General features: G+C 53.2%; 1 protein-coding gene across 1 annotated transcript in view; it reads right to left on the reverse strand.

Annotated features, from left to right (window-relative positions):
* Positions 1-598: 598 nt before the first annotated feature.
* Muc5b (mucin 5B, oligomeric mucus/gel-forming) overlaps positions 599-27589 on the reverse strand; it is a 33651-nt gene continuing 6660 nt past the window's right edge. Inside the window, exons 9-49 of the mRNA XM_059249774.1 lie at positions 27299-27424; positions 26794-26911; positions 26566-26704; positions 26225-26335; positions 25870-25939; positions 25391-25528; positions 24886-25050; positions 24606-24700; positions 23669-23795; positions 22773-23028; positions 21985-22040; positions 21605-21705; positions 21217-21368; positions 20776-20914; positions 20563-20676; positions 19191-19370; positions 18539-18778; positions 16449-16605; positions 15820-15948; positions 15510-15654; positions 15340-15383; positions 15065-15262; positions 9148-14634; positions 8747-8928; positions 8274-8442; positions 7348-7604; positions 6904-7090; positions 6573-6798; positions 6291-6469; positions 6137-6206; positions 5889-5989; positions 5415-5446; positions 4986-5163; positions 4561-4665; positions 4395-4432; positions 3829-3945; positions 3133-3219; positions 2916-3038; positions 2722-2767; positions 2033-2147; positions 599-1260 (exon numbers count right to left, since the gene is read on the reverse strand). Coding sequence (XP_059105757.1) covers positions 1071-1260; positions 2033-2147; positions 2722-2767; positions 2916-3038; positions 3133-3219; positions 3829-3945; positions 4395-4432; positions 4561-4665; positions 4986-5163; positions 5415-5446; positions 5889-5989; positions 6137-6206; positions 6291-6469; positions 6573-6798; positions 6904-7090; positions 7348-7604; positions 8274-8442; positions 8747-8928; positions 9148-14634; positions 15065-15262; positions 15340-15383; positions 15510-15654; positions 15820-15948; positions 16449-16605; positions 18539-18778; positions 19191-19370; positions 20563-20676; positions 20776-20914; positions 21217-21368; positions 21605-21705; positions 21985-22040; positions 22773-23028; positions 23669-23795; positions 24606-24700; positions 24886-25050; positions 25391-25528; positions 25870-25939; positions 26225-26335; positions 26566-26704; positions 26794-26911; positions 27299-27424 — 10889 coding nt within the window. The 3' untranslated portion in view covers positions 599-1070. The remainder of the gene's footprint in view (positions 1261-2032; positions 2148-2721; positions 2768-2915; positions 3039-3132; positions 3220-3828; positions 3946-4394; positions 4433-4560; positions 4666-4985; positions 5164-5414; positions 5447-5888; positions 5990-6136; positions 6207-6290; positions 6470-6572; positions 6799-6903; positions 7091-7347; positions 7605-8273; positions 8443-8746; positions 8929-9147; positions 14635-15064; positions 15263-15339; positions 15384-15509; positions 15655-15819; positions 15949-16448; positions 16606-18538; positions 18779-19190; positions 19371-20562; positions 20677-20775; positions 20915-21216; positions 21369-21604; positions 21706-21984; positions 22041-22772; positions 23029-23668; positions 23796-24605; positions 24701-24885; positions 25051-25390; positions 25529-25869; positions 25940-26224; positions 26336-26565; positions 26705-26793; positions 26912-27298; positions 27425-27589) is intronic.

Below are 27589 nucleotides of genomic sequence, written 5' to 3' on the forward strand. Positions count from 1 at the left end.
TATAGAACCCCACATTTCCCACCCCTGGCCCCTATGACTCCCTGCCATGTTTATGGAATGGTCTCCATTTTGGACAGAGGGAGGGAAAGAAAGGAGCCAAGGATAGCCACTTACATGATAAACCAATGATTGACAGGTATCTTGAATATAGTACACCTGAGGAGACAGAACAAGACCTGGGGTCCCAGCACCACTGCATCCATAACCTCCTGGGGTCTGAGCAGTGCAAAGCACCCTTCTTTTCTGTCCATTACAGCCAGGCCACAGGCTCCTCTGTCTAGGATGCCCTGACACTGCCCCTGGGTTGTGTAGCAGCTAGACTGGCATCTGGTTCCCTGACTGGCCTTGCCCCTGCCCATGCTCTCAGTGTCCAGCCAGTGGCCAAGTACCTCTCCCCCATTCCTCTTAGCCAGTCTCTCATCTCTCATGTTCCTGTTGATAGCTCTAGCTTCATCCCTGGCAACTCCAAACCATAAGCAGGGATCCATGCAGAGTGGGCAAAAAAGACACCAGAAGGAGACACAAAGTGCCAGGGTTTATTGCAGCTTAGGGCTGGGTGAGCACAGACCCCTCTCCAACCCCAGATCCCAGGGCCCCTCCAGCAGGCAGCCACCTTGCCTGACAGCTCCCTGGTAGCTTGTCTTGCTTGGACAATCCCATCTGCCTTTGTGCACTTGAGATGATTGGCAGAGGACTTCATTATGTGTTGAAGGGCACACAGGCTTGCTATGGGGAGCCTTATAGTCACAGGCTCTCTGTTTTGCTCCAAGACATTTATATGTCATCACAGAGGATGAGGCCAAGACAGCCAAGAGGGTCCTTCAAGCACCAAATCCTTGCCTGGCACCCTCCTCACGGGGATCTTAATTGTCCCTTAATTACCCTCCATGATACTGGTTTCACCAAGTGGCAGGCAGAGGGTGGAGCAGAGGCAGTAGGAGCCACAGAGGGTTCTTGTGGGCCACATGGAGCATGCCTGCCTAAGGTTTTCATGGTCAGTCATACAGGTTCTGCTCCAGGTGGAGGGACATGAGGGGTTGGGGGATGCAATTGCCTTCCAGCACTGGACTCTAGGGAGTGTTCATGGAAGTCATGGGCAGGAAGCTGCAGGCCAGGGCACAGCTGCACTCATCGATGTGGCTATAGGTGTGCTGGATGACTGTACCGTTGGGACACTGCATGGTCACAGCTTCATCATGGACCTTGCTCTCCTGACAGCAGGTGCACTGATGTTCCATGGCCTGAGCCTCCATGGAGTACCTGCGGACATGGGAGGATCAACATTTCAACTCTGTGATCCTCTTAGCAGTACAGCATATATTCATGGTCCTCTGTGGGCTCTTAAAGGCTGTCTGACTGTCCACCATGGCTGCTTTCTTGAACACACAGCCTTGCCCCTCCTGGACTCCCTTTAAACCCTGCTCTACCTTGCATAGCCTCCTGCAATTGTCCTCCCTTTCCATCCTCCACTGATTCCGCTGAGACTCTTCCTCTGGACAGCCACCCTAAGCCCTGAAGCTAGCCTAGGACCCACAAATGCTCAACTTTCCTGGCCACTCCTGTTCACAGCTGACCACAGCCTGGGGCCATCTGGGGACCACAGAGGGATCTGATGCTGCCTGTCCCCCTAGACACATTCAGATTCCTGGACACAAGTCCCCAGCCCAAATCATATTCTGTGCAGCCAAGCCAGGTTTGCCTCTGGCTTGGCTGGAAGATGGGCCATATGTTTTATGCAGATAGATGTCTATGGCCTCCTGACCCCAAAAAGGAGACAGTCTCTGTAAGACCCAAAGTGATGGGCTGGAGATATAACTCAGAGGCCAAAGGTCCTGAGTTCAATTCCCAGCAACCACATGGTGGCTCACAACCATCTATCCTGAGATCTGGTGCCCTCTTCTGGCCTGCAGGAATACATGCAGGTAGAACACTGTACACATAATAAATAAATCTTTTAAAAAAAAAAAGACACAAAGTGACAAGGTAGCAACTGGCTCTGCTATACTCTTGTGGAGGCAAGATATCCACTCACTTGGACATTGCAGAGCAGGACCCTTTGCAGAAGGGGATGTTGACTGCCACATCTGTTTCACAGCCTTTGTACCGCAGGATGGTCGTGTTTATGTGCACTTGACATGTACTTGAGTCTGCAAAGAAGACAGGCCAATTGCAGAGGCCCTAGACTCTAACTCAGAGAGCCTGGACCTGGTAAGACTGACCTTCCGTGATGGTTAAGGTTGACTGTCAACTTGACAGGATCTAGAATCACTGAGGAGATGGAGCTCTGGGTGATTTTGTAGATTAAATTAACTTATGAGGAAGACCCACCCTGAATCTAGTGGTCAGGACCTCCCATGGGCTGGATAATCAGACTGAGTGAAAAGGAGAAAGTGAGCTGAGCACCAGCCTTCATCCTTCTCTGCTTCTTGGCTCCAGACATATATGGCCATCTGCTTCTATTGCTGCCATGTCTGCCTGCCATGGTGGGCCTGCACACTGAAACCATGAGCCAAATAAATCCTTCCTGCCTTCATTGGATTTTGTCAGGGATTTTGTCCCAGAGATGAGAGAAGTAATGGACACACATTTCATGGGTGACCAGCCCCTTCTATTATCCTGGGGCTTTTGGTGCAATCTGCTACCCAGTGGGAGAAACTTGGATTGCTTTTGCTGGGAACTGAATGGAACAGGAGGACTAGATGAGAGATATCTTCAACTTACCGTTTTGTTCACAGGAATAACAGCAACCTGATTTCCTTAGGGTTCCCTGCAGGGCCAAGAATAAAACAGAATAGGACTGGGACAGAGCCAGGACATGGGGTACAAGCCACAGAGACACAGACTTCTTGGGTCAGAACTTTCCAGGGGCATGAGAAGGGTGGACCACCCAAAGGCAGAGCCTCCCAGGCACATACCGTACAGTTGGACACATCAGGGCAGTCCGGGGGCATTGGAGTCAGTATATGGATTCCATTCTCATCCGTACAGTGGTACACAGTGCAGTTATCCACATGACTGTTCACCCAGGTTTCATTGGGCTGAAAAGCAAAGCACACAGTAGAGGTCCAGACAGGGATCCACTTGTGGTTGAGACCTGCTCAGGGGAAGATCTCTTACTCCCTCTCCTATTACCTGCATTGCCTGGCCATCTGGCGTGAAGCAGGCATTCTGTACACACTCCCCACAGCACTGCTTTGGTACCGGCGTATACTTGAAGCCCTGTGGGGACAGGAGAGGTAGTCAGGTCTCTCATTCACCTCAGCCACCCTTCTAACTAGGGGCCCTGGGCCTCCTTAGCAGTAACTCCTGAGAGGGCATGTCTTTGCTCTGTGCTGTACCCTCTTCCCAGGCCTTGCAACTTAGCTCACCCTGCTTCTTAGCCTCTCTGTCTACTGCAGGGGTTCTCAGCATTCCCAGAATTCCTAATGCTGTGACCTTTTGAATACAGTTCCTCATGCTGTGGTGACTCCCAATCATAAAATTATTTTGTTGCTACTTCATTACTGAAATTTTGCTACTGTTATTAATTGTAATGTAAATATCTGATATGCAGGATATCTGATATGTGACCCCTGTGAAAGGGTCATTTGACTCCAGTGGGGTCATGACCCACAGGTTGAGAACTGCTGGTCTACTGGTACCATACTAGACCTGTTTCTAGTCAGCTCACCAACCTGCAGGGCCTGTCCTCCAGTCCTCATCATCCCCTACTTTTCCCCTTAAGAAAAAAAAAAAACCAAGACCTCAAAATTATGGTGAATTGGAGCACTCTCAATGATGGGCTGCCATGGGTAGCCTCTCAGAATGTCTGTTGGGCCACAGGCTCACCTGGGGGCAGGAGGTGGTACAAAGGATCTCTCTACACTCTACTTTGGGTTCTTGATGGCCCACAGAGAAGCAGGTGCATGTTTGGCAGGGATCATTGCCTGGGAAGTTTGCCCCAACCTAGAGCAGGTAAGAAGAGTGGTACAGAGAGAAGGTGGGGGAAGGGGGTGAGCACATATCAGGTCAGGACTCTTGGCTGAGTCCAAGCATGGCCCATGGGTCCAGTTCTTTTTCCCCAAGGTGTCATTGTTCCCCTAGTTGAACACAGGTATCCAGTGGGTGGGGACAAGAGTAAGCTGGGAGACCCAGAAGCTGGCCACTCAGATACAGCAAATGTGGTAGCCTCTCTTTCCACAATTCCTACACACACACACACACACACACACACACACACACACACACACACACACAAATGGCCTTATGACTTATGTCTTAAGGGCCCAGACCCCCTCTTCAGATCTGCCTTTCTGGCAAGGATGCTGAGACAAGGATCAGGAACTGAGGGACACGGGCTTCCCACCCATCTCGGCCTCCCCTTACTTTCCACCCTGCCTGGGCTGATCCCTTACCCCATAGAGGGTGTCATTGTATGTGCACATCACAGGTCCTGCAAGGAAAGAGGATGAATATGCATCTAGGCAGTGGAGGAGAAACCCTTGCCCCTCTTCACCCCCAACCCCAGTGCAGCTGATCTCCATGCGCCCTCCCCTGGGCTTCAGTTCCATTCCCACTCACGACAGCTGGGGCTGGGGCAGCAGCTGCCCTCCTCATAGGTATGGATCAGCTCGTGCCCTGGCTCACACTTGGGCTGACTCTTGGGGCAGGTGGTTGTATTGCAGACTGTAGAGATGTGGCCATCAGGATGCTGCCCATTTTGCCCCACCCCGGCCCCCATCTTCTCCCTTTCTGGAAATACTGGTCTCTAGTGTCATTTTCCCTTGGGACCTAGTGTGCTTCATAGCTTTTCTGGGTTTCAAGTCCCCTCACTCTTTCATCCCCTTGGTCCTTACCAATTCTCTGCTCTGTTAGGTCAGACCAGAGGTCACCAACCTTATTTTTAGGTCAAAAGCTGAAGCATCTTGAGACCATCCCCCACCTGAGTGGCCCAGGGTAGCTAAGCCTAGAGTATGACTCTCCTATGTCCCCCAGGAGGTGCTCACCACAGACTGTCTCGGGGCAGCATGGGTTGTCAGGTTTAGGCCGGGTCATGGTCACGAGGCCGGCTTCTGTGCACTGTGGGTGCTCCTGTCTCTCACACTGCACCGGCCCACACTGTACTGACACAGAGCTGGGGTCACACACGCAGGACTGGCAGTTGCTGATCCAGTGTTCTCCCGGCTGAAACAGGCCAAATCAGGATCTCTGGAGGCTCAGAAGCACTAAAGTCCCTGGCCTGTCTGCCTGAACCCAACCAACTCCAAGTCATTGCTTGCCCTCAGCAGGTTAGGCCTCTGCTGTCCAGAGTGAGAGCAGGAAGGAATCCAGGAGCCTCCTGGGGAGCCTCCTGGGCTATGCAGACCCAGCCACCCTCCCTACTTCCTGCTTCTCTTTAGCTCCAGTTGGGGGGTCAGGGGAGCAGCACCACTCACAAACTTGGGTAGCCCATCAGGTCCCACGCAGGCTGGAAAGAAATGAGTAAACTTGTTACTGAAGATGCTGGGGTTCAAGGCCAGGCAGAAGGGGGTCATGGGCTGAGAGAACTGTGCTCTTAGTTCTGGCCACCTATACCCCAACCCAAAAGCTCTATCTTCTCACAGAGTGGAACAGAAGGCCTTAGAGAATTATGAGGGTGTCAGGTCCCTGAAGCTGTGGTGAGGTTGGATGTTGAGAGTCTAGCAACTTCTCTGACCAGCTCCAAGCAACAGAGTTGAGACAGAAGGGAGGCAGGCTCACAGGAGGCCTTTAGACATCTGCAGGGCTAATGACCTCACCAGGATCCTCTCACATACTAATCAGGCAGAAGAGAGTCTGCAGATGTGTGGGATCCTGGCCCGGCAGGGGAGGACCCTATGGGGGAGAGGGGCAGGATAGGGCTTGTCCTGGGGCAGGTGAATGGCGCTTACGACACTCCAGCACACAGATGTCCATGCGTGAGTTGAAGAGGAGCTGATTCTCAGGGCAGAAGCAGCCCTCTGCCAGCATCTCAGTTGAAATGTTCAGGGTTCTAGTGTGAGGAGGAGCAGCAGAGTGTAGGATCAGAAATGAAGTGGCACCTCCAAGAGCCAATTTTGGGGGACCCAGAACTCAGACCCTTCAGACACGGGAGGTCAGCTGCTACTTCCACACTCCCTGTTACTTAGATGGCACTCACCTGGAGCTGCAGGATACTGGATGCAGAGGTCCACAAGGCCTGTATTCCTTAGTGGGTGGACAGGAAAGGTCTGTGGGTGCAGAGTGTGTCACCAGGCAGGTTCGGAAGAACCAAGGAGACTGGAGCCCTCACTAAAATGAATGCTCCAACTTACCACAAAGCCCTCCAGTGGCATTACGCCAGTTAGTGCACACACCCCGGGCCCGGCAGAGTGTGGCATAGGCCTCCAGGCTTTGACAGGGCATGTCAGTAACATTGGTATTGCAGTAGTCATTGACACAGGAACTGAAGAAGGTGTCTGGAGGGATGAGCGTGTGGCACTCGGCGAAGACCCTATGACAGTGAGTGGTCAGGGCTGGGAGCTCAGGGCCCAGCAGGGAGGCTAGCCAAAGGGACTAATGCCCTGGCCCACCACCCCAAAGGCCGACTGACTCACTGGCTCAGCATCAGCTCACAGAGGGGTACAGTGGGGCATGGGGTGGAGGTGGGTGTGCTGGACACTGAAGGCTGGGGAGTAGTGCTTGGGGGAGGGCTAGGCTGAGCTAAGCAGCCATTGTTGGTGTTCCCAGGCACCAGCCAGTCTTTGGCCATGTCCTGGCAGTTGGAAGCTATGGTGCCATCTGGCCGGCGGCAGTCATCTGCCTGGCTGTTTGTGCAGGTACCTGGTGAATAGGGTAGGGATTACAATCAGCTTCTTGCTGTTTTCCATAGACCCATCCCTTCCTCTCATTTATGGGTGCAGAGTGAGCCAGGCCATGCCTACTCACCACACTGGCCCTCGGTATTGTTGCTGAAGTGTCTGTAGGGTAACCATATCTGGAAGATGTGCCCATCAAAGGTGATGCTGGTGCCAATGGTGGAAATGTTGACACTCATCGTGGTGATGCCGCTCAAGGACACTGTCACACCATTCTTACTGAAACCTGAGCTTATCCACATTTGGTCCCATATGATCTAGGGTGTCCAGAGGGAAACAGTAATCAAGGGACCAGCAGTAGATGCTGCTTTGCCAAACACCAGGGACATTCCTGTTTATTACTCAATCTAGAGCTAGGCATTCATTCTTCACCTAGGACAGCTCCTATAGGTCATTTCTGCAGAGGGGAGAGTGCTCTTGGTCCCAAGGACTTTTCATCCTTGCCTCTGTCACCCCATACCTAGACCTCATGTTTGCAGTGTGGCCTTGGGGCTCTACCTATCACGAAACTCACCAGGCCCTCCTCCTTCCCACTGGCAGTGGTGGTGGTGGTGAGGACAATCTCCATGGAGTTGTAGTACACACTGAGGGCTCGGGGACAGAAGGTGACATTGGTGGTAGCCCCACAGTAGTAGCTGTGAGCAAGGATGCTCAGGTTGCCATGGCGAGGGAAAATCTCTCTCATGAGCACCGAGGTACAGTTGTCCAGGAAAGTATAGGAGGTGCCGTCGAACGTCAGGTAGTGTGAGCGCCCCCATCCACTGCAGAAGCCTGCGGGAGACTACAGTTGGAGGCCCACTTCCCAGCCCTGTTACCCAGCACCACCTCTGGAACTGTTCCTTCAGGGGAACACAGTTGCTTTGTCTATAGGTGTCTCCCAAACCATATCTACCTTGAGAACTATGAATGTGACGTTGGTTTTAAAATGGGACCATCTCAAATTACCTGGGTGTCCCTTGAGCCTAATGACAGTGTGCTTATAAACGACAGGAGAGATGGACGTGGAACAGAAGGCCATAAGATGGAGGCAGAATAGAGTGATGAAGCCACAAGCCAAGGACTCCTATAGCCCTTAACTGGGAAGTCAAGAAGGATCCTCCATAGGGATTCATTGCCTGCCTTGATCTGACTCTAGCTTGGGAATGGGAGACCCTGAGTTTGCTGTTCTAAGTCCCAAGTTTGAGTCATTTAACACTCAGTAATGGAAGTTGTCATCAGGACCGCAAGAAGGACTCCCACTGTAGCTTTTAGCACTCTGCCTCTCCCTGGTCACACAGCCCCGGCCTGTGCCACATCCATGTTCCCAGCCTCCCTGTGCACACAATGCCTGTGGGCTAGCACAGCATTTACATGTGCTGTCTGAGATTGACAGACACTGAGATAAAATGCCTCAATCCTGTCCCATCTTGCTGAGCTCTTCTGCGCCTGCCCTCTGCTCACATTCACACTCATAGTGGAAATGGCAAGGCTCCTGGTCCCACACTTGGATGGGCGAGTGCTTGTTGGCACAGGTGACATTGTCCACAGGCTCCGGCTCTAGGAGGATGATTTGGTTATTTCCCTGGCACCTGGCCACTGTGCAGTTCTCCAGGGTCCAGGACTCGTTCACCTGAGGCAGAAGATGTGCAGGGTGTTCACCTTGAGGTCATGTGGAGACCCAAGCCCTGCCCTTTATGTAGCCCCAGGTCCCTACAGCTATGAATCCCAGAAGGCAGCCAGCTTCTGCTGCTGATCAAGACCCGAGATCCCCTGTGCCTCTCTCAATGGGAGCCACTGGAAGACAGGTCACTGAGATAGGCTACAGGGTTGAGGTAGTGCTGAGCACTAGCCACGACTCAATCCAGATGCAGTTGTCCTTGAGAACCCAAATCCAGACCACATCACAGGGAGGTGGAGGGAGAAGAGAGGCTCACCTGCCGGGGAGGAGTGGCATCATCACAGCCAGGAAGCGGGGGAGGCAAAGATGCAGAGGTAGAGGGCGCTGGAGGTGAAGAGGAGGGGCAGGCACCCTGGAAGCGGTCAACATCACAGTACTGGTTGCAGGTGGCGTACAATTGGCAGCCAGCTCCATCAGTCTTATTGTAAATGACCTCTCCTGTAGAAGGAAAAAAAAATGCCATACCCCAGCCGAAGAGGCAGGATGGTGTCAGGGGAAGACACAGGGTAGGAGGGCAGCCTGCCTAAGGGAGAAGGAACGTCCAGAGAGGGCATGGGCTGAACTTCACATGCATGAAATGGCCCATAGCTCCCAAGGCTGACAAACCCGGGTGGACAAGGGGCATGGGGTAGGGAGAACATGGACTTTTCTACTCACCAGGTAAGAACAGCTGTCCAAATGCCTGGCAGAAACAGGGTGACGGGGAAAATGGTCGGCTGGAAAGGACAGTAGGCCTGAGGGTACTAGGGCCCAAGGAAGAAGCAGTAGACGGGCTGAAGGTCACCTGGCTGCTGGGGGAAACTTCAGGGGGGTGAGTGGTCTCGGAAGTAGAGGAGGGGGCCACAGTGGGGCCCGTGGCTAGAGATGAAGTCCTGGTGGTCAAAACTGGAGAGGTGTGAGTAGAGCTAGTGACCACAGGTGAAGAAGTCATAGTATTCGAGGTTGGGGAAGCATGAGTGGACAGCAGGGGAGAGGAAGAAGGAACAGTGGAGAGGGTGGCCATAGGTGAGGTGGTACAGTGGCTGACATTGTCACAGCAGAGGAAGCGCACATGGTAGTTGTCACAGTATTGCAAAGGTCCCGTTTGGTTGATATTCTTGCATATCAGCCCAAATCGCACATCACACTGGACCACCTGCTCTAGAGTTTCCAGGGGCCTGTCTGGCTCATTCTCAGAGCGGCACTGGATGTCCTTGGGCTTCTCACAGAAGACAAAACCAACTTCCCGTAACACTGCGTAGACCTCAAAGTCCCCGCCTCTGGGGCCAGGGTTAGGGAAGTCCGCATCAAACCATTCTGTCCACGTGCACTGAGGTACACAGCCTGAGTTAGGATATGTGGTCCATGTGGATGCTTGAGTACTTGGTACGGGGGAGCTGAAGGGATGCTTGGTCTGAAAGGTGGACTCCGTGCTTGATGTGATTGTGAAAGGGACCAGGGGAGTGTGGGTAGACCAGGGCAGAGTTGACTTTGTGGTGCTGGAAGGGGTCCTAGGGCAGTGGCTGTCACTGCAGCACAGCACACGGATCATGTAGTTGAAGCACATCCCAAATTCGTGTTGCTGGTCCCTGTTGTGGCACACCAGACCGAGGTTGACATCACACTTCACTTCCTGATCCAACAGGTCCAGGCTGATATCAGGGTAGTTCTGGGCCACACACTGGATGTCCTGAGGCTGTTCACAGATATCTGCCCCGGCGGCTCTGATCCTGTCATATGTCTCAATGTCCCCTCCCTCTCTGTCAGACGTGGGGTAGTCTGTATCGAACCACTTTGTCCACTGGCATCGGGGCTGGCAGGTGGTGGAGGTCCCGGGGCTGCTGACAATGCCAGAGGATTCTGGGCTCTTGGGAGGCTGAGTTGTCTTTGAGGTGACTGTCAGAGGAGTGCTGGCTGGGGATGACACACTCTTATCCAGAATCCCAGGGGTGGGCGTCTCTGAGGCATGGATGCTGGTGGTGGAGCCTGAGGGAGACCAGGTCTCAATTGGACTAGTGATGGGATAAGGCTTGGAGGACAGGGTCTGAGTGGCAGTGGTGGCAGTTCCTGGTGTAGGGGGAGACCCTGCCGTGGTGGTAGGTCCCTGGCAGTGGCTGTCACTGCAGCACAGCACACGGATCATGTAGTTGAAGCACATCCCAAATTCGTGTTTCTGGTCCCTGTTGTGACACACCAGACCGAAGTTGACGTCACACTTCACTTCCTGATCCAACAGGTCCAGGCTGATATCGGGGTAGTTCTGAGCCACACACTGGATGTCCTGAGGCTGTTCGCAGATATCTGCCCCGGCGGCTCTGATCCTGTCATATGTCTCAATGTCCCCTCCCTCTCTGTCAGACGTGGGGTAGTCTGTATCGAACCACTTTGTCCACTGGCATCGGGGTTGGCAGGTGGTGGAGGTCCCGGGACTGCTGACTGACTGTGTGGAAGGTGCAGCTCCTGTGTGGATAGTGTTGGTCATCATGCTTTTTTCACTCTTTAAAGAGGTGGTAGCTTTGGTGGAGTGTCCTTGTCTTGCTGATGGACTGGTGGCCATGGTGGAGACCTCGCTGGTGACTTTAGGGCTGTTCATGGTGGATGTCGGTGGTACAGCAGTTGTGGTAGGGCAGTCGCTATAGTCATCACAGCAAAGCACACGTATATTATAGTTGAAGCACATTTTGAAATCATCTATCTGGTCCTCATTTTTACAGACCAGTCCTGTCTCCAGGCTGCAGCTTACTACTTGGCCAATCTTATCAATGCTCACTGCAGGGTAGTTCTCTGCCTGACACTCAATCTTCTCTGGTGTCTGGCACATCTTCTTACCAGAAGCTCTGATGTTTTCATAAGTCTCCATGTCCCCTCTTACTACTCCTGAGGTTGGTGAGTCCACATCAAACCATTCAGTCCACTTACACTTGGGCTGGCAGCGGGTTGTGCCCTGGCTGGTGGTGGCATTAGTCGCAGTGACTGGTAGTGTCTGTGTCCTTGGTGGACTGGTAGACAGCTCTTTTATGCCTGTAGTCAACCCCAGGCTCGTGGGTGGGGGTTTTGAGGAGACAGTACCAGCTGTACCAGTAAGTATTGTTGTCCAGATTTCAGTTGAGGAAGTTTGTTTTGTTGTCAAGGCAGGAGTTGAAGACTGTAATGTTTTAGGCAGGATGTTGCCTGTTGTATGGATAGAGGAAACCTTTCCTGGGATGCTGGTTTCCTTGACATTAGAAACATGTGGGGGACTACTGCCAGAAGATGTAACAAGACTGACTGTGTGGCTAGAGCCTGGGAGAGTTTTTAGGAGGCTTGTTGCTACTGTGGTGGGAGCCGAGTGAGTCCTGGTCACAGTCAGAGTAGTGCTGGGCTGAGGAATGGAGGACAGGGTCTGAGTGGCAGTGGTGGCAGTTCCTGGTGTAGGGGGAGACCCTGCCGTGGTGGTCGTTCCCTGGCAGTGGCTGTCACTGCAGCACAGCACACGGATCATGTAGTTGAAGCACATCCCAAATTCGTGTTTCTGGACCCTGTTGTGACACACCAGACCGAAGTTGACGTCACACTTCACTTCCTGATCCAACAGGTCCAGGCTGATATCGGGGTAGTTCTGGGCCACACACTGGATGTCCTGAGGCTGTTCACAGATATCTGCCCCGGCGGCTCTGATCCTGTCATATGTCTCAATGTCCCCTCCCTCTCTGTCAGACGTGGGGTAGTCTGTATCGAACCACTTTGTCCACTGGCATCGGGGTTGGCAGGTGGTGGAGGTCCTGGGACTGCTGACTGACTGTGTGGAAGGTGCAGCTCCTGTGTGGATAGTGTTGGTCATCATGCTTTTTTCACTCTTTAAGGAGGTGGTAGCTTTGGTGGTGGAGGCAGCTGTGGCTGAGCTCATGGTGGTGCTTTCAGGAGGAGCATAAGATGGTCCGGGTGAGGTCAGGGAGGTAGAGGAGTATGACTTGCTGCCTTGGCTGGAGGTGGTAGAGAGTGATCCAGTTGTGCTGAAACAGCTAATGTCTTCCTCACAGCAGAGCACACGGATATGGTAGTTGAAACAGGTTTGGTTGTTGGCCTGTTTGCTGTTCCTGCAGATGAGTCCAAAGTCCACATTACAAACCACCTCCTGGCCCAGCTGCTGGAAGGACATGTTGGGGAAGAGGATGGCTTCACATTCGATGTCCACAGGTTTCTCGCATATCTGGATACCTGTCTTGTTTCTAATATGATAGTAGGTCTCAATGTCTCCCCCAAAGTGACCAGGTTGGGGTTTGTCACTGTCCAGCCAATCTGTCCAGGTGCATTGAAACTTACAACCTGTAGAAGAGGTCCTCCTGGTTGTAAGGGCTGAGGAGAGACCAGTGGTTAGCCGTGATGAGGTTTGGGTCTCCCTGGGTGTGGCTGTGGAAGAAGCCATGGTGAGGCCAGTGGTTTTTCTGGGGGAAGAAATAGACTCTGTGGTGCTGGTGCTGGTGGGCATGTTGGACACAGGCCAGGAAGTATGTGTGACTGACCTGGAAGTGGCAGTGGTGGCAGTTCCTGGTGTAGGGGGAGACCCTGCCGTGGTGGTCGTTCCCTGGCAGTGGCTGTCACTGCAGCACAGCACACGGATCATGTAGTTGAAGCACATCCCAAATTCGTGTTGCTGGTCCCTGTTGTGGCACACCAGACCGAGGTTGACATCACACTTCACTTCCTGATCCAACAGGTCCAGGCTGATATCGGGGTAGTTCTGGGCCACACACTGGATGTCCTGAGGCTGTTCACAGATATCTGCCCCGGCGGCTCTGATCCTGTCATATGTCTCAATGTCCCCTCCCTCTCTGTCAGACGTGGGGTAGTCTGTATCGAACCACTTTGTCCACTGGCATCGGGGCTGGCAGGTGGTGGAGGTCCCGGGGCTGCTGACAATGCCAGAGGATTCTGGGCTCTTGGGAGGCTGAGTTGTCTTTGAGGTGACTGTCAGAGGAGTGCTGGCTGGGGATGACACACTCTTATCCAGAATCCCAGGGGTGGGCGTCTCTGAGGCATGGATGCTGGTGGTGGAGCCTGAGGGAGACCAGGTCTCAATTGGACTAGTGATGGGATAAGGCTTGGAGGACAGGGTCTGAGTGGCAGTTCCTGGTGTAGGGGGAGACCCTGCCGTGGTGGTAGGTCCCTGGCAGTGGCTGTCACTGCAGCACAGCACACGGATCATGTAGTTGAAGCACATCCCAAATTCGTGTTTCTGGACCCTGTTGTGGCACACCAGACCGAGGTTGACGTCACACTTCACTTCCTGATTTAACAGGTCCAGGCTGATATCGGGGTAGTTCTGGGCCACACACTGGATGTCCTGAGGCTGTTCACAGATATCTGCCCCGGCGGCTCTGATCCTGTCATATGTCTCAATGTCCCCTCCCTCTCTGTCAGACGTGGGGTAGTCTGTATCGAACCACTTTGTCCACTGGCATCGGGGTTGGCAGGTGGTGGAGGTCCCGGGACTGCTGACTGACTGTGTGACCACACTGGCTGTTGAAGTGGACCCTGTCTGTGAGGTGAATACTGATGTTGGCTGGGAACTAAGTGTTGTGTGCAAGGTGGTCTCTGTCACTATTGTTGTCCATGTAGGGCTGGTCATGGGGAGGCTGCTGACTGAGTGTCTCAACACAGTGGATTGTGAAGTTGTTCTTCCTTTTGAGGTGACTGCCACTGTTTTCCTTGAGGTGTGAGTTGTATCCAGGGATATCTTTTTCCTTTCTGTGGTCCTGGAGGGTGTGGACTTAGATACTGCAGATGTTGTCTGAGTACCGGTCTCAGGCTGGGAGTGAGTGGTACTTCCGCCTGAGGTCAGGGGGGAACTACAGGGTACATATTCACAACACAGAACCCTCAGCTCATAGTTGTAGCAGATTGGGGGGTTCTGCTCACTGTTGAGGCATTTCAGCCCCCAGGAAGGGTCACAGTTCACCTTCTGACCCAGCTCCTGTAAGTCCGTGCTGGGGAACTCCTTTGCACGGCACTCAATGGCAGCAGGGGTTTGACACACCTGGTACCCTTTGCCCCTCAGGTCCTCAAATGTTTCAAAGTCCCCACCTGCCATGCCAGGCTCTGGATAGCTCTGATCATACCAAATGGACCAGTGGCAGACCTCCCGGACACACACAGTGGACACAGTGGACACAGTGGAAGCTGAGCCTGTGTGAAAGAGATAAAGGCCCTGCTCAGCCCCTCATTTGTCTCAGGGTGAGGGAACAGATGAGTCTTCACGTTCACACAACGTTCCTGACCCATTCCAGGACCTAGCTAATAGTCTTGAGAGAGCTCACTAACTGAGGTGGTGCACACCAAGGACAAATGGAACCTGAGAATTTCTGTGGCCCCTGATGGCAGCTCTGCCAGTTATGCTAAGGCTTCCTGGGGAATCATAGAGGGGGGAGGGCCATGGACCCCAGGCAGGGTCTGGGCAAGTGCACAATGGCTCAGGACTCAAGACACCTCTGTAGCTGGAGTTCCCTGCATCGGCAACTTGTCATCTTCCTTTGTCCTAGATGTGGCCAAGCCTCTCCCTGAGTTAACATAATAGCTTAGAGCTCAGGGGCTTCCAGAGAACCTGGTATGGTCTTACCTGTTGTGGCACTGGGTGCCAAGGTACTGGTGAATGTGAATGGTGTGGTAGACAAGACTTCGGGGCACTCTTCAGCTGTGCGTATTATAGTCCCATTGTCTTTGCAGATGGCCACTAAGCATGCACCAAGGCCATCCGTGGTGTTGTAGACAACATCATTGAAGTGGTAGGTACGGCCCTCATAGGTGCATGTGCAGGCTGGGGGTTATACGTATTGGCTCAGCTTACTCAGCATCCAGCCTTCCTCCAACCCCAAACCCACAGCCTTTGCTTACCTGTAAGGTTGTGAACACAGCTGAGGCCACCAGGGGTGCAGAGACTGGAGGGAAGACAAGGGCTCTGAGGACCATGAGCACCCCCTAGCTGACACATGCTTTAGCCTGCCCCTGCCCTGTCCCAACCACTCTGGGTCTCTATCCTCTTCCATCCCTAGCTCCTCTCTCACCAACTCTGGCAGTTCTCAGCTGTAGGGACCTCTGTGCCAATGTCGTGGTAGTTTCCATCATCATCATAGCATCCACACTGGTCCACACACTTCATCTGGTCCTCATTGAAGAAGGGATGGCTGGGTGGGCATTGTGGGTAGCAGCCTAGAGCAGACAAGGGTATCATTGACTTTCTATCCTCTTGGGCATGTATCCAGCTGCCCAGCTCCCACTCAGTGGCAGAGAACCCCTAGTACACTGTGTCTGCCCTAGTGGTACCATGCATGGGTTATGGGCCCAAAGGCCACTGCCAGCACATTCCATCCTCACCTTCCAGGCCTGGCAGTTCAACAAGGCAGTGTCCAGCAGGGTTTCGACAGGTCTTCAGACAGGGGGCTCCACAGGGCTGGTAATGCCACTCACACTCCCCGTGAGGGTTGTAGTAGTCACAGAAAAGAGCTGAACACAGAGGACAGAGCTAAGCAGGTGCCTACTAGGCCTCATGCTGGATTACACCCAGACATATCAGCCTTGGGTTAGGCAGATGGTCTCCTTGGGTTCATTCCCTAACCTAGATCCTGCGGTCCCTGTCCTCAACTACCTCATAACAGGTGTCAAAAACCCACATGTATATATAGATGTGTGTACACATGTACACACACACACACACTCACATCTGAGTCCCCAGCCTCAACTACCTCATCACAGGTGTCCAAAAAACACATGTATATATAGATATGTGTACACATGTACACACACAGGAGAGAGAGAGAGAGAGACAGAGAGACAGAGATACAGAGAGAGACAGAGACAGAGAGACAGAGACAGAGAGACAGAGGCACAGACAGAGAGACAGAGAGACAGAGAACCAGAATCCAAGCCAGGAGGGAAGTACAGAGGCTGCCACCCACCTCATTCACAGTCCCACCCTTCAGTACCATGGACAGAGCTCTACTCACGGCAGATGTCTGGTGTTCTCCAGGACAAGCACACACCCATATCACGGCAGGCCTGGGCATAGGCAGCCACAGCAGTGCAGAAACACTCACAGTCACCCCCTGAGTCGCAGGCACACACATCATGCACACAGGCTTCATAGTACTTGGTAGAGTCAACCTAGAATGGAGGGGACAAGGTGCCACTCAGGGAGGACAGCCATGTCTGCCCAGGAGGTAGGTGAATGTGGGGGCGGATATGTAGTTAGCTGTAGTCCAAACTCCACACCATGGGAATCTTGATCTGGTACTGTGGCTGCTGTTAGAGTGTCCCAAATGGGAACTGTTCAACACTATCTTTCCTATTCACTAGTGCACCCACACACTTGTGCACCCATACACCTGTACACCTGCTCACCTGACAGCTTGTATACCTGCCTGAATATACAGCTGCATATCTGCCCATATGTATAACTATCTATTTGGCCGCCTGTGAACTTGCCTTTATGTCTATCTGCCCACCTGCATACCCCCACCTGCCTGCACAGCTGCACATCTGTGCACCTGCACACCTGGAAAACTGTGTACCTGACCACCTGTGCACATGCCTCCCTGGGAACCTTCACACCTGTCTGTATGTGTACCTGCCCACCTGTGCACATGCCTCCCTGGGAACCTTCACACCTGTCTGTATGTGTCTGCTTGCACAGCTGCGCATCTGCACAACACTGTAGCTGCCTACCTACACCTGCACAAATATCTACCTGCCTGCCTGTGTGCCTACCTGCATACTCACCCATACGACTGCATGCCTACACATCTGCCCCACTTTTACTCCTGCTTACCTTCACACATGTGCACCTGCCCACCTGGACACCTTCACTAATAGTCTTTGGATCCTTTCACTTGGATCTGGTCATATGGGAACTGGGGCATCTGGGCAAGATGGGGAGAACCTCCAGCTGTTTCCAAACTCCAGCACGTCTCCCACCACAGGTTTCATACCTGCAGGGCATTGCACTGTGGCCCCACTTCTGTTCTTGTACTCTTGCTTCAGCGCACTGGCCCCCATCCTGTATCGGCCTTCCCTTATCTGACTTGTCCCCTGGATTGCTGTTCCCATGACTTCTAGTAGCTCTCTATTTGGCTTTTTGGCGTGAGCCCCTCCCTGGCCACCCTGCTGCCTCATTCCAGTGGAGGATAACTAGGAGACAGAAAATTTTGTTTCCCATCCATTTAAATTAGCTGGTACCCAGAACCCACCTAAACTTCCATATCCTTGAGAACATGTCCCAAGGAAATAGTGAGTGATAACTATATCATCCAACAGTGTTTAACTTCCAGACTGGTGCAGCTGTGGGACATGGAGGAGCTGGAGTTAACCAGCTCCAACATGGGAGAGCAGTCTAATTCTGTAGAGGAGAGGGCCCACCACTTACACTGTGTCAACTGGCAGAACCCAGCGTGGACTCAAGTTCTCGCTTTTACCACTAAAAGCACATCCAAGTCACCCTTGTCAGGCCACAGTGAACCAAGCCATGGAGCAGGATAGCCAGAGAGACTGCTGGCCACCTGCTCATGAGGTGTGACCTGGGGTGCTCAGCACAAGTGAATAGCACTGGCCACCATGACCCTATGTGAGCGCGTTCTGGTCATGGCCAGCAAGCCTGTGTTGTGAAGCCACTTTCCGAGGAGGTGGACACTGAGTCTTGGTTTTAGTAACAGGAGGTAGCCTTTGGAAATCTACTGAGAGCCAGTTACCACTTCCTCTGGGAGAGTTCTGCTGATGTTCCTGATGCACACTGAGCAGGTCTGGGAGTCACCCAGGAGGGTGAAGAAGGTGCCTGCCTCACTGAGAGCCATGGATGAATACTGTAATCAAGGACTGGTCCCAAAATAGTGGTGATGACTCCATGCTGGGATATATGCATGAATTCTTACCCATCTTGTGGGAGATTTAGACCTAGAACTTGAAAACCCAGAGCCATGGACCATGTGCTCTGACTGGATCAAGACAGTCCTCAGAGGCCCACTGTGTCTAGTCGAGCAAGACTCAATTCCTACCAGGAAGAAGCAGGCAACTGCAATCCCTGTGAACCAAAGCTAGGCTCTACCTGGGAGTGGCAGGCAGCAAAGGTCGCACTGTTAATGATGCTGCACTTCTTCTGGGCCCAGGACTTGCGGTAAGGGTTGGCAGTGCAGGGGTCCTTGGGAACTGGGGCATCTGGGCAAGATGGGGAGAACTTCCAGCTATTTCCAAACTCCAGCACATCGCCCACCACGGACTGGCTGCGTGTGGTGAAGTCATTGATGGCATTGTCATCGAAGTTCCCACACAGGCCACAGACCCTTCCCTGCAGACATATGAGGGGAGAGAATCCTGGGCAGGTTAGCTGAGGTGGCACAGAGCCCAGCTTGGGAGCAAAACACAGGGAGAACCCATTTCCCCTGAGTTGTACCCAGTGAATTTGCAAATGGGTGTGGGAAGTGGATCCTGGGACAGGTGAGTGAATTGAACTTATTCTATTTAGAAGATTCTGTCTCTGCACAGGCCTGTGGGCATGGCTGTTTCATCAGTCATGATTCCAGTACACTCATTATTCATTGCAATTTCAACCCATCCTTCTTGGAACCTGGTGTTGTGTGTGGTCTCAATGACTAGAGCTTTTCAATGTGATCCATCATCCCTCAGTAGCCTTGTCAGCTGCCAGCCCTAGACCTATCCTAGCTGGGCCTAGAAGCAGGGTGCTTGGTGGCCACACTTGCCTTGTAATGCTGCTGCAGTCGGACAAACACACTGGTCTTCCTGTCCCAGGACACAACAATCCCACTGCGGATCTCAATGACCAGGAAGATACCCATGTATCTGATCTTGTATGGAAGCTCCCCACTTGACCCTCTCTCTACCACTTTGAAGTTCCCCTCATGAAGAATCAGCTCATAGCTCTGCAGATGGAGAAAAACAGGGCAACAGTTTCAGGGAGCTGGGACATCAAAAGGTTGCTTGTTACCGGTGGAGGACTCCTCAACATGAAAACTCACTGTGTGAGAAATGGGGAAAGTCAGGCCATACACCTACAGATCTCCAAAGGCTCATATGTGCAATGCTACCTTACATCATCCCCCACCCACCTCAGGTGACCTGCTGCTGCCTTCCTTGGCTCTGAAGGGGATGCATCTTGTACTGGCTGATTTTGTGTCAACTTGACACAAGCTAGAGTCATCAGAGAGGAAGGAGCTTCAGTTGAGGAAATGCCTCCGTGAGATCCAGCTGTAAGGCATTTTCTCAATTAGTGGTCAATGGGGGAAAGCCCAGCCCATTTTGGGTGGTCCCATCCCTGGACTGATAGTCCTGGGTTCTATAAAAAGCAGGCTGAGCAAGCCATGGGAAGCAAGCCAATAAGCAACACCCCTCCATGACCTCTGCATCAGCTCCTGCCTCCAGGTTCCTCAGCTCCTGCCTCCAGGTTCCTGCCCTAGCTTGAGTTCCTGTCCTGACTTCCTCCAGTGAGGGACTATGATCTGGAAGTGTAAGCCAAATAAATCCTTTCCTCCCTAACTTGCTTTTTGGTCATGGTGTTTTATTGCACAATAGAAACCCTAACTAAGACACATCCCAAGCCAGCAGCTCTGCTTTGTGCTCTGTGAATTCTGACTTCCCTTTGGCAGAAGTGCGGTACTGAGTGTAATATCACTCCCAAATATACCCATAATTCCCAGGACTTTAAAATAACACTTTACTTGAAAAAGAGCCTTTGGAGGATCTTGAGATAGGTTTTCTAAATTACCTGGGTGTCCCCTAAGCCCAGTGACTGCCCTTACAATGACCAGAGACATACAGACACAGAGCAGAAGGTCATGAGCAGACAGAGGCAGACTGGAGTGATGCTGCCACAAACCAAGGACTGCTGGAACCCCTAGTCCAGAAAGGAAGCAAGGATCCTCCTGAACTGCAGGGAGCATGATCCCGCTTGTCTTGATCTAACTCTGGTTCAAGGATGGGAGATGGCAGTCTGCTATTGTAAGTTGTAGGTTTGAGTCACTTGCTATCCTGTCCTGGAGAATAACTTACGGAGAACCAGAGGTGGAGCTGCAGAGGGAGGGCAGCAGTCCCCAGTGGCTACAAGTATACTCTCACCTCCACAAAGATCTTGATGGCCTTGGAGCAGGTGGTTCCCGTGGTCCCACAAGGGACATTCTCAGTGACAATACGGAAGGTCCCATCAGTACTGGTGTTGCCTCTGCAGTAGTCCTGAGGAGGGAAAAGATGAGGCTCTGGTCACAGCTCAGAAATAAGTGGTGAGAAGAACAGAGAAGGGTGACATGGTGGGAGGGGGCAGAGACTACACACCTGAGCTAAGGTATACTCGCAGCTGCCTTCAAAGATGTAGCGTTCACCATCAAAGGTGACAAAATGGCCATCCCCATAGGCCACACATGCACCCATACAGGGCTGATCCGTACACTCCCACCGGCGGTTCCTGCAGGTACTGTGAAAGGAGAGATCATTGCTGACAAGGGTATCATCCTCTGAGACTGGCTGTCCCAGTCCTGTGCTAGCAGGCCACTTCACTTGGGGAATTAAGCTCAGAGTACATCAAGCTTTGGTGTTGTGTGGGTATATGCATCCAATCACCCCCGGCTGGAGAAATAGCCTCTCCTCCACAGAATGGGGTCTGATGAGTACCTTGGCCCCCAAGACACATGCTGAGGCCTCTGAAACACCAAGGCCAACTCAGAGCAGTGTCCCTGTAGATACCTCCTGACCCCCTCTGAGGGTCCCCAAACCTACCAGTTATTGCAGTCTACCCGGATGATCTCCCCAGGTCTGTAGGTGGCCTCATTGTGTACGCAGGGGCAGTCCTCCTCAGCAATGCAGCCCCCATTCCCATCTGCTACCAGCCCTGAGGGACATACACAGCCCGAGACACAGTGTGTGCTGAACTGTGGGCACAGGTAGCCTAGTCAGGGACCGAAACAATAGCCTGTTCCCTCATCCCTATTCAGGTGCCCAGGAACCAAGCAAGTAGACCCTGTCCTGGGAGTGCCCAGGAGGAGGCCATCCAGGGTCAGCAAGACCCAAAGCCACTGGCCTTCCAGTGACATTCTCCCCCACCCCCGAATCTCTCTGTAGCTTAGGATGATGGATGAAGGTTGCTGTTGCAACCAAGAGGACTCACACAGTCCACATCCAGTGTGTGGCAGCTTCTGAGGCATTCAGCCCCTTGGTCACCCACTGAGGCGTTGTTACAGTCTAGATATACCATAGGCGCCTGGCACTCTGAGGAGAAAAAGCAGGTGAGAGAGGCCTGGAACAGGACACTCCTGGTCCCTACAGTCTTCTGACCCTGTCTTGCTGCTCAAATTGTAGCAAGCTTGGGTCTTACATGGCTTTAAGCTATGTCCCAAGCATCCAGGCTGTGTGGACCTGCCCCAGGAGGGTATAGCCCACAGCCCCAAGAGCTCTATGGCCACACTGCCAGAAAACCCATGGGCCCTCCTCCTCTAGAGCATCTTGGCACAGCAGCCAAAGTACAGGCTGGTCAGGGTGGAATATTACCTGTGCTCCTCTGCATCAGGGCTCCAAGACAGGTCAACTTTCCATTTTCACACGAGCTAGAAGATAAAGTAGTGCCCCTGCTCTAAGCCGACCAAGGTCTGGGCCTCCTTGCCTCCTCCCAACGTCCAGAGGGTGCCTGCTATTGGGGGTCCTTGGGAAGACCGTGAACCCCACATTCACACACATTAAAGGTTTAGTCATCAGCCTATGCTAATACTAGAAGGTGGTAGTGCCCTTAAGAAGTAAGGCCAACTGGGAAGAAGTTAGGTCATTGAAGGGGACAGTCGGACCTTAATGCTATCCTGCTCACTCTCTCTTTCTTGCTGTGAGGTGAGTTTTGTTTTCCACAATCTTCCATCATGAAGTGCTGCCTTGCAACAGGCCCAAAGCCATGGGACCACTCAGTCATATGCTGTCACGGGCTGAACCTCCAGAACTGTGAGCCAAGACAGACCTCTCTCTGTCTTGTCTCGGGCTTTTATTACAGCAATAGAAAGCTCGCTTACACTGTGAGTTGAGGAACTGCCTTTGAGGCCAAGGAGGGAGTAGGACCTCAGCTGAGAACTGCTTGTCAGCGCTTCTGCCCTGATACCATAGGACCCTCAGAATAACCTGCTATTTCTCAGGGGATCTGAAGGGTGCCCCCAACACCAGCATGCCCCAAGTATGTCTTGAAACCATCAATGAGGAGGCCACACAAACTTCCAGGTATGAAAGGACCAGCAGCTAGCGACCCCATTGGCACAGATTTGTGAGGATGAGGGATGGATGAGGGTGGTCTTCCTTACCACACCACACCATTGTCCGTAACAAACTCTCTAGGAGCCACCACAGTTCCATGGAAGAAACAGGGGCACTCCTCATCAGGCACACAGTGACCCTTGTCATCCAGGAAGGTGCCTTCAGGACAGGTGCAGCCATCCACGGGCACAAAGGAGATGCCACAGGTGACGTCGGCCTCACTCAGAGAGCGGCAGGTAGGCTCACAAGTACTCACAGCATAGGAGTAGCTCTTGGTTTGGGGACAGTTGTTCATGTACTTGGCTGTAAGAAGAAGAACAGGGGACAGCGAGATCAATGGCTGGGTGAACTGGCCCAGGCTTTGTTCTTCCCTGCCTTAGATTGGTGACACCATTGTAGACACAACAGAATGCAAGGTTCTTGTAGACATGGGACAGGAGACTGGTAGATGCTGTGGGATGGTCTGTATGTCAAGTGTGTTGCTGATTGGTCAGTAAATAAATCACTGATTGGCCATTGGCTAGGCAGGAAGTATAGGCGGGACAAGGAAAAGAATTCTGGGAAGTGGAAGGCGGAGAGAGGGACACTGCCAGCCGCCATCAGGACAAGGAAGATGTAAGGTACCAGTAAGCCATGAGCCATGTGGCAAAGTAAAGATTAATAGAAATGGGCTAAATATAAGAGTAAGAGCTAGATAATAACAGGCCTGAGCTAATGGCCAAGCAGTTTAAATAATGTAAGAGTCTGTGTGTTTATTTTATAAGTGGGCTCTGGGACTGGCGGGACTTGGTGGCGGGAGCTGGAGAGAAATTCTCCAGCAACAGGTAGATCCTGTTATCAAGGGTCCCAGGTGCCCCCTGTGCCAGAGTGACAGGATCTAGGTGGCTACTGTGGGGAGGTATAACCTGTGATGAGGAGCCCAGCTGGCCCACTGTGTACTCACAGCAGACGCCATCCCTCCAGCCACTGAGCAGCACGCCTTTAGCGGCACAGGCACGCACGTAGGAGGACAGGGCCGCGCACATGCAGTCCTCGCTCTTCTCACAGTTACACGTGTCAAATATGCAGTTCTGAGAGACAAGATGTCAGGAAGTCAGGTGCCTCTGTCTCCTAGGGTCCCTTATTGCTCCTTTGACTTGCCCATCAACATCAGCCAAACCTTGATCAAGGCCTGGACCTGTGGCTTTCCCACAGGAGCCACCACAAGCAGGGTCTCAGAGTAGTGGCCTGGGATTCATGTCAAGGACAGTGTCAGAGGCCACAGGGCAAAGTGGCAGCCAGAATGGAGAACAGACCCGAGGTCTGGGCATGGAAGCTGGAAGGCCTGAAGTCTGAGGCGGGGGCTCTAGGGAAGAATTTCCACAAGACAAGGGCAGGTTCAACTTGTATCTGAGGTGTTGTCCTAACTGGGCTGCACATAGGTGGCCTGGATGGAATGGGCAGGGAACACTGAGACAAAGGCCAGCGATGCTCAGGCGGATGTATCCAGCATGGAAGTGGGTTACCTGGAGACTCCCCCTTGAAAATGGAGTGATGTGCTAAAGCTTAGGGCTTTGGAGTGCTGTTTAGGGTTAAGGTGTGTCCCCCAAAAGGTGCTCTGGAGTGGCTCTGTCATGTGTGAATGGGACCAACATAGAAAGAAGCCTTTAAGGGGGAGCCCATGGAGACAAGGCAATGCTCCAGCACCAGTCCTTGCAAGAGTGAGGTTGGACACACACTAAGACTTCTAAGGACCCTTCTGAGCCCCCCAGAACCTTCTTTTTTTAGCTTCTCAGTTGGCGAACCCTTTGAGAAGTAAACACCAGAGTGGGTAGTGGTGGGAGGGCCTTGGGAGTCCAGCCTTCAAGGGCCCACCCAGGCCTAGGAGACCATGGTCTTACCGAGTAGAAGGGCGCTGGGCTAACGGTGGCATGGCAGGCTGAGAAGACGCCTGAGCTTTCAGTGAGCATGGAGCACCACTCCTGGGCATAGTTCTCTAGGGAAGGGAGAAATGTGGGCTGCCCCTCACCTGCTTCCCAGAGCCCTGTCCCCTCTTCAGCCCTAACCCCTCATGCCTTCCTGCCCACAGAGGGGTTCTCTGAGCCCTTCCCCCATGGTTCATGTGGCCCCAGAGGTCGGAAAGGGCTGTCAGGGTGGCCAGAGCCTAGAGGAGGTGGTTACCAGCCTCCACGCTGTATGAGCAGGGGTCCTCAAAGATGTTCTTGGCGTTGGGGCAGGAGACTTGAGTCTTCCAGGTATTGGAGAAGGCAGCTCCCGTGCCCTCCACCACCCCACTGAGGGCTGTGAAGTCATCGGCTTGGTTCTGGTTGAAGTTCCCACACAGGCCTAGGGACCGGAGTTAGGAGGTCAGCAGGTGGTTCAACCTGGCTCCTCTCCCCAGGGCTGTCTCCCCTCTAAGCACTATCAAAAGAGGACTGGGAAGAAAGTCTCTTCCTAGTGTTTGACTCCAGAACTACCCACAGATAAGCCCCTAACAGCTAGATCTGTCTTCCCGGGCCACTCCACAGGTTAGATGTCAGGTGTGCTGGGTGGTGCTGGGGTCTCGGCAGAGCCCTGGAGCCAATGCTTCCCAACCCCCTTCTGTTGGGGATTCTACAGCTAGGGCAGGCCCAACCCCCAGCAGCGCCCCCCCACGGTCCCGCCCTCAAGCCCACTGGTGCCTCACCACACATCTGGCCACGGTAGGAGGGGTCCAGGCTGACGAACACCTGCATGATGGGCACCAGCTGCACTTGCAGCTGTAACCCCACGCCTGTGTGCACCATGATGAAGAAGGACGATGGACTCAAGATGGTGACATTGGCTGTAAGGTGAGAGGTGTTAGACATGCTGGGAGCTGGCCCACTGAACAGGACAGTGCTGGCTGCTGGGACAGGTGGGGCACCTAAGAAATTGCACGCCCAAAGTTCCTAAATGTGCATGGGTCATAAAAGACTGCCAACTGTCCCTGATAGAGCATGAGTGCCACTGCTAGACACAGGATTCCCACAGAACCAGGAGTAGCAACTTGTCACCCCATGGGAAACACTGGAGTTGCCGGAGGCCACAAAGAGCTCACCAGGAGCTGGCCTCTACCCAAGGGCTGAAAGACGATTGCCCACTGAAGGTGCCAGCCCTGGCTTGTTCTCCCAGGGAGCCACACACCTGCTGATAGGGGCAGCTGAGTAAAGATGGAGTTCAGGAACACGGCACCATTGGCCTGGATCCGGATGACCTGGTATGTGGTGGACACAGTCAGTACCCATAGGGCCCATCCAGCCACTTATAGGAAGAAGTCTGACAGAATGCCCTCCCCCAACCCGGTGTCAGAGCCAGGAAGGAAACTCAGACCCACTCTCGCAGTAGGTTCTTTCCATCTGGGTGGTGGCTGCTCCTACCTGGGGGCTTAGAGAGGGAGTAGAGGCCTCTCTTTACTCTGGCCTGTCACTACTCCATAGGCTTCCCTACCTTTGTCACTTGCAGCCCATAATTTGATGGTAGTCAGAGCCCCAGTCCTCACCATGTCCCCACTGTTGAGGTTGAGTGTGACGGCTTTGAGGCAGTTCTCAGTATCCGTCACTCCACACTTCCGCAGATCGACCAGCACAGTGAAGCTGCTATCTGCACATTTCTGTCAAGAAACCCAAGATGCATGGTTGAGTGCGGAGTTCCCTTAGGCACAACTTCTCAAGACCTGAAGGGGTTCTGGAGGTGTCTTCAGGTACCCTGGTTTACCATAGGTGGCTTGTCATGGGACCTGGGACTTCCCTGTCAGCGTAGACGTTCACCACGGCCTTCACTCCTGCTGTGGACCCTCATGGGACCCTAGCTAATATCTACGGACCGGGATTGTGGCCGCACCTTGGACAGGATGTAGCTGCAGTCTCCGTGCACATTGTAGAATTTCTCATCATAGGTGAAGATGTGGGACCCGCCTTGCACAGAGCAGGTGGCGGGGCACAGCAGGTCCTGGCACTGCCACAATCCCCCGAAGCAGGTGCTGTGGGCAAGTCCATGAGCAGAAGGGGTACAGTGGGAAGAGGCAAGCCTTGCCCCGCATACCTCCCTCCACAAGGCTTTTAAGCTTACCAGGAGCTGCAGCTGGTGTTGAAGGACTCTCCAGGGGCATACGTGTGACCACCATGGGTACAGTGGCACTGCTCCAGGGGCACACAGCCCAAGTGTCTGATGTCATCCAGCACAGTGCCTGGAGGAAGGGACAGTGAATACAGATGCCACCCCCACCACCACCCCGTACAGGTATCATAAGGCAGCTTGCCTCCAAGACAACCCCAGCCCTAGGCAGGGGGAAGGGCCCCTAGTTTAGAATGCTGACCAGCCCGAACTGATTGGGATAAGCTCCTCTGGGCCTGTTTCCCCACTTGATCTCAGGGACTCGAGACACCTGTTCTCTGTCTGTATGCAGATCATCAGATCTCTGCCTTGTTAATAATTAGTTTCCATCCTTCCCTTAACCATGGGGTACAACACCTAGCCAGGCCCACTGCCATTAGGAGTGGAGAGGGTCAGCTGAGGTGGAAACCATGACCCAAAGGTAGCCATGGAGGTGGGGGGCAAAGGGCACAGGGCCTGCCTGGGGGACAGAAGCAGCCATCCATGCAGTGGTCCTCGCAGAGCTGGGAGCGTTGGGGGTTGGAGCAGGTATCCACACAGGGCGAGCTGCACTCCTGGTGTTCCATGTTAAAAGGGCATGTCCGGTCTGTAACAAAGACAGCACTTGATCTAGGAGAAGTAAATCCTGACCTCTGCAGTCAGTAGGAGCCATGCCCACTCCCTGCTCCCATGTCCACTGAGGTCCCAGAAAGCCACCTGCTAGGTAAAAGCAATAGGCTAGAGAGCAGGGGCCCAACACTTCTCACACATC

Source organism: Peromyscus eremicus, chromosome 1 (assembly GCF_949786415.1).
Source record: "Peromyscus eremicus chromosome 1, PerEre_H2_v1, whole genome shotgun sequence".
In the NCBI taxonomy this organism is placed as follows: Eukaryota; Metazoa; Chordata; class Mammalia; order Rodentia; family Cricetidae; genus Peromyscus; species Peromyscus eremicus.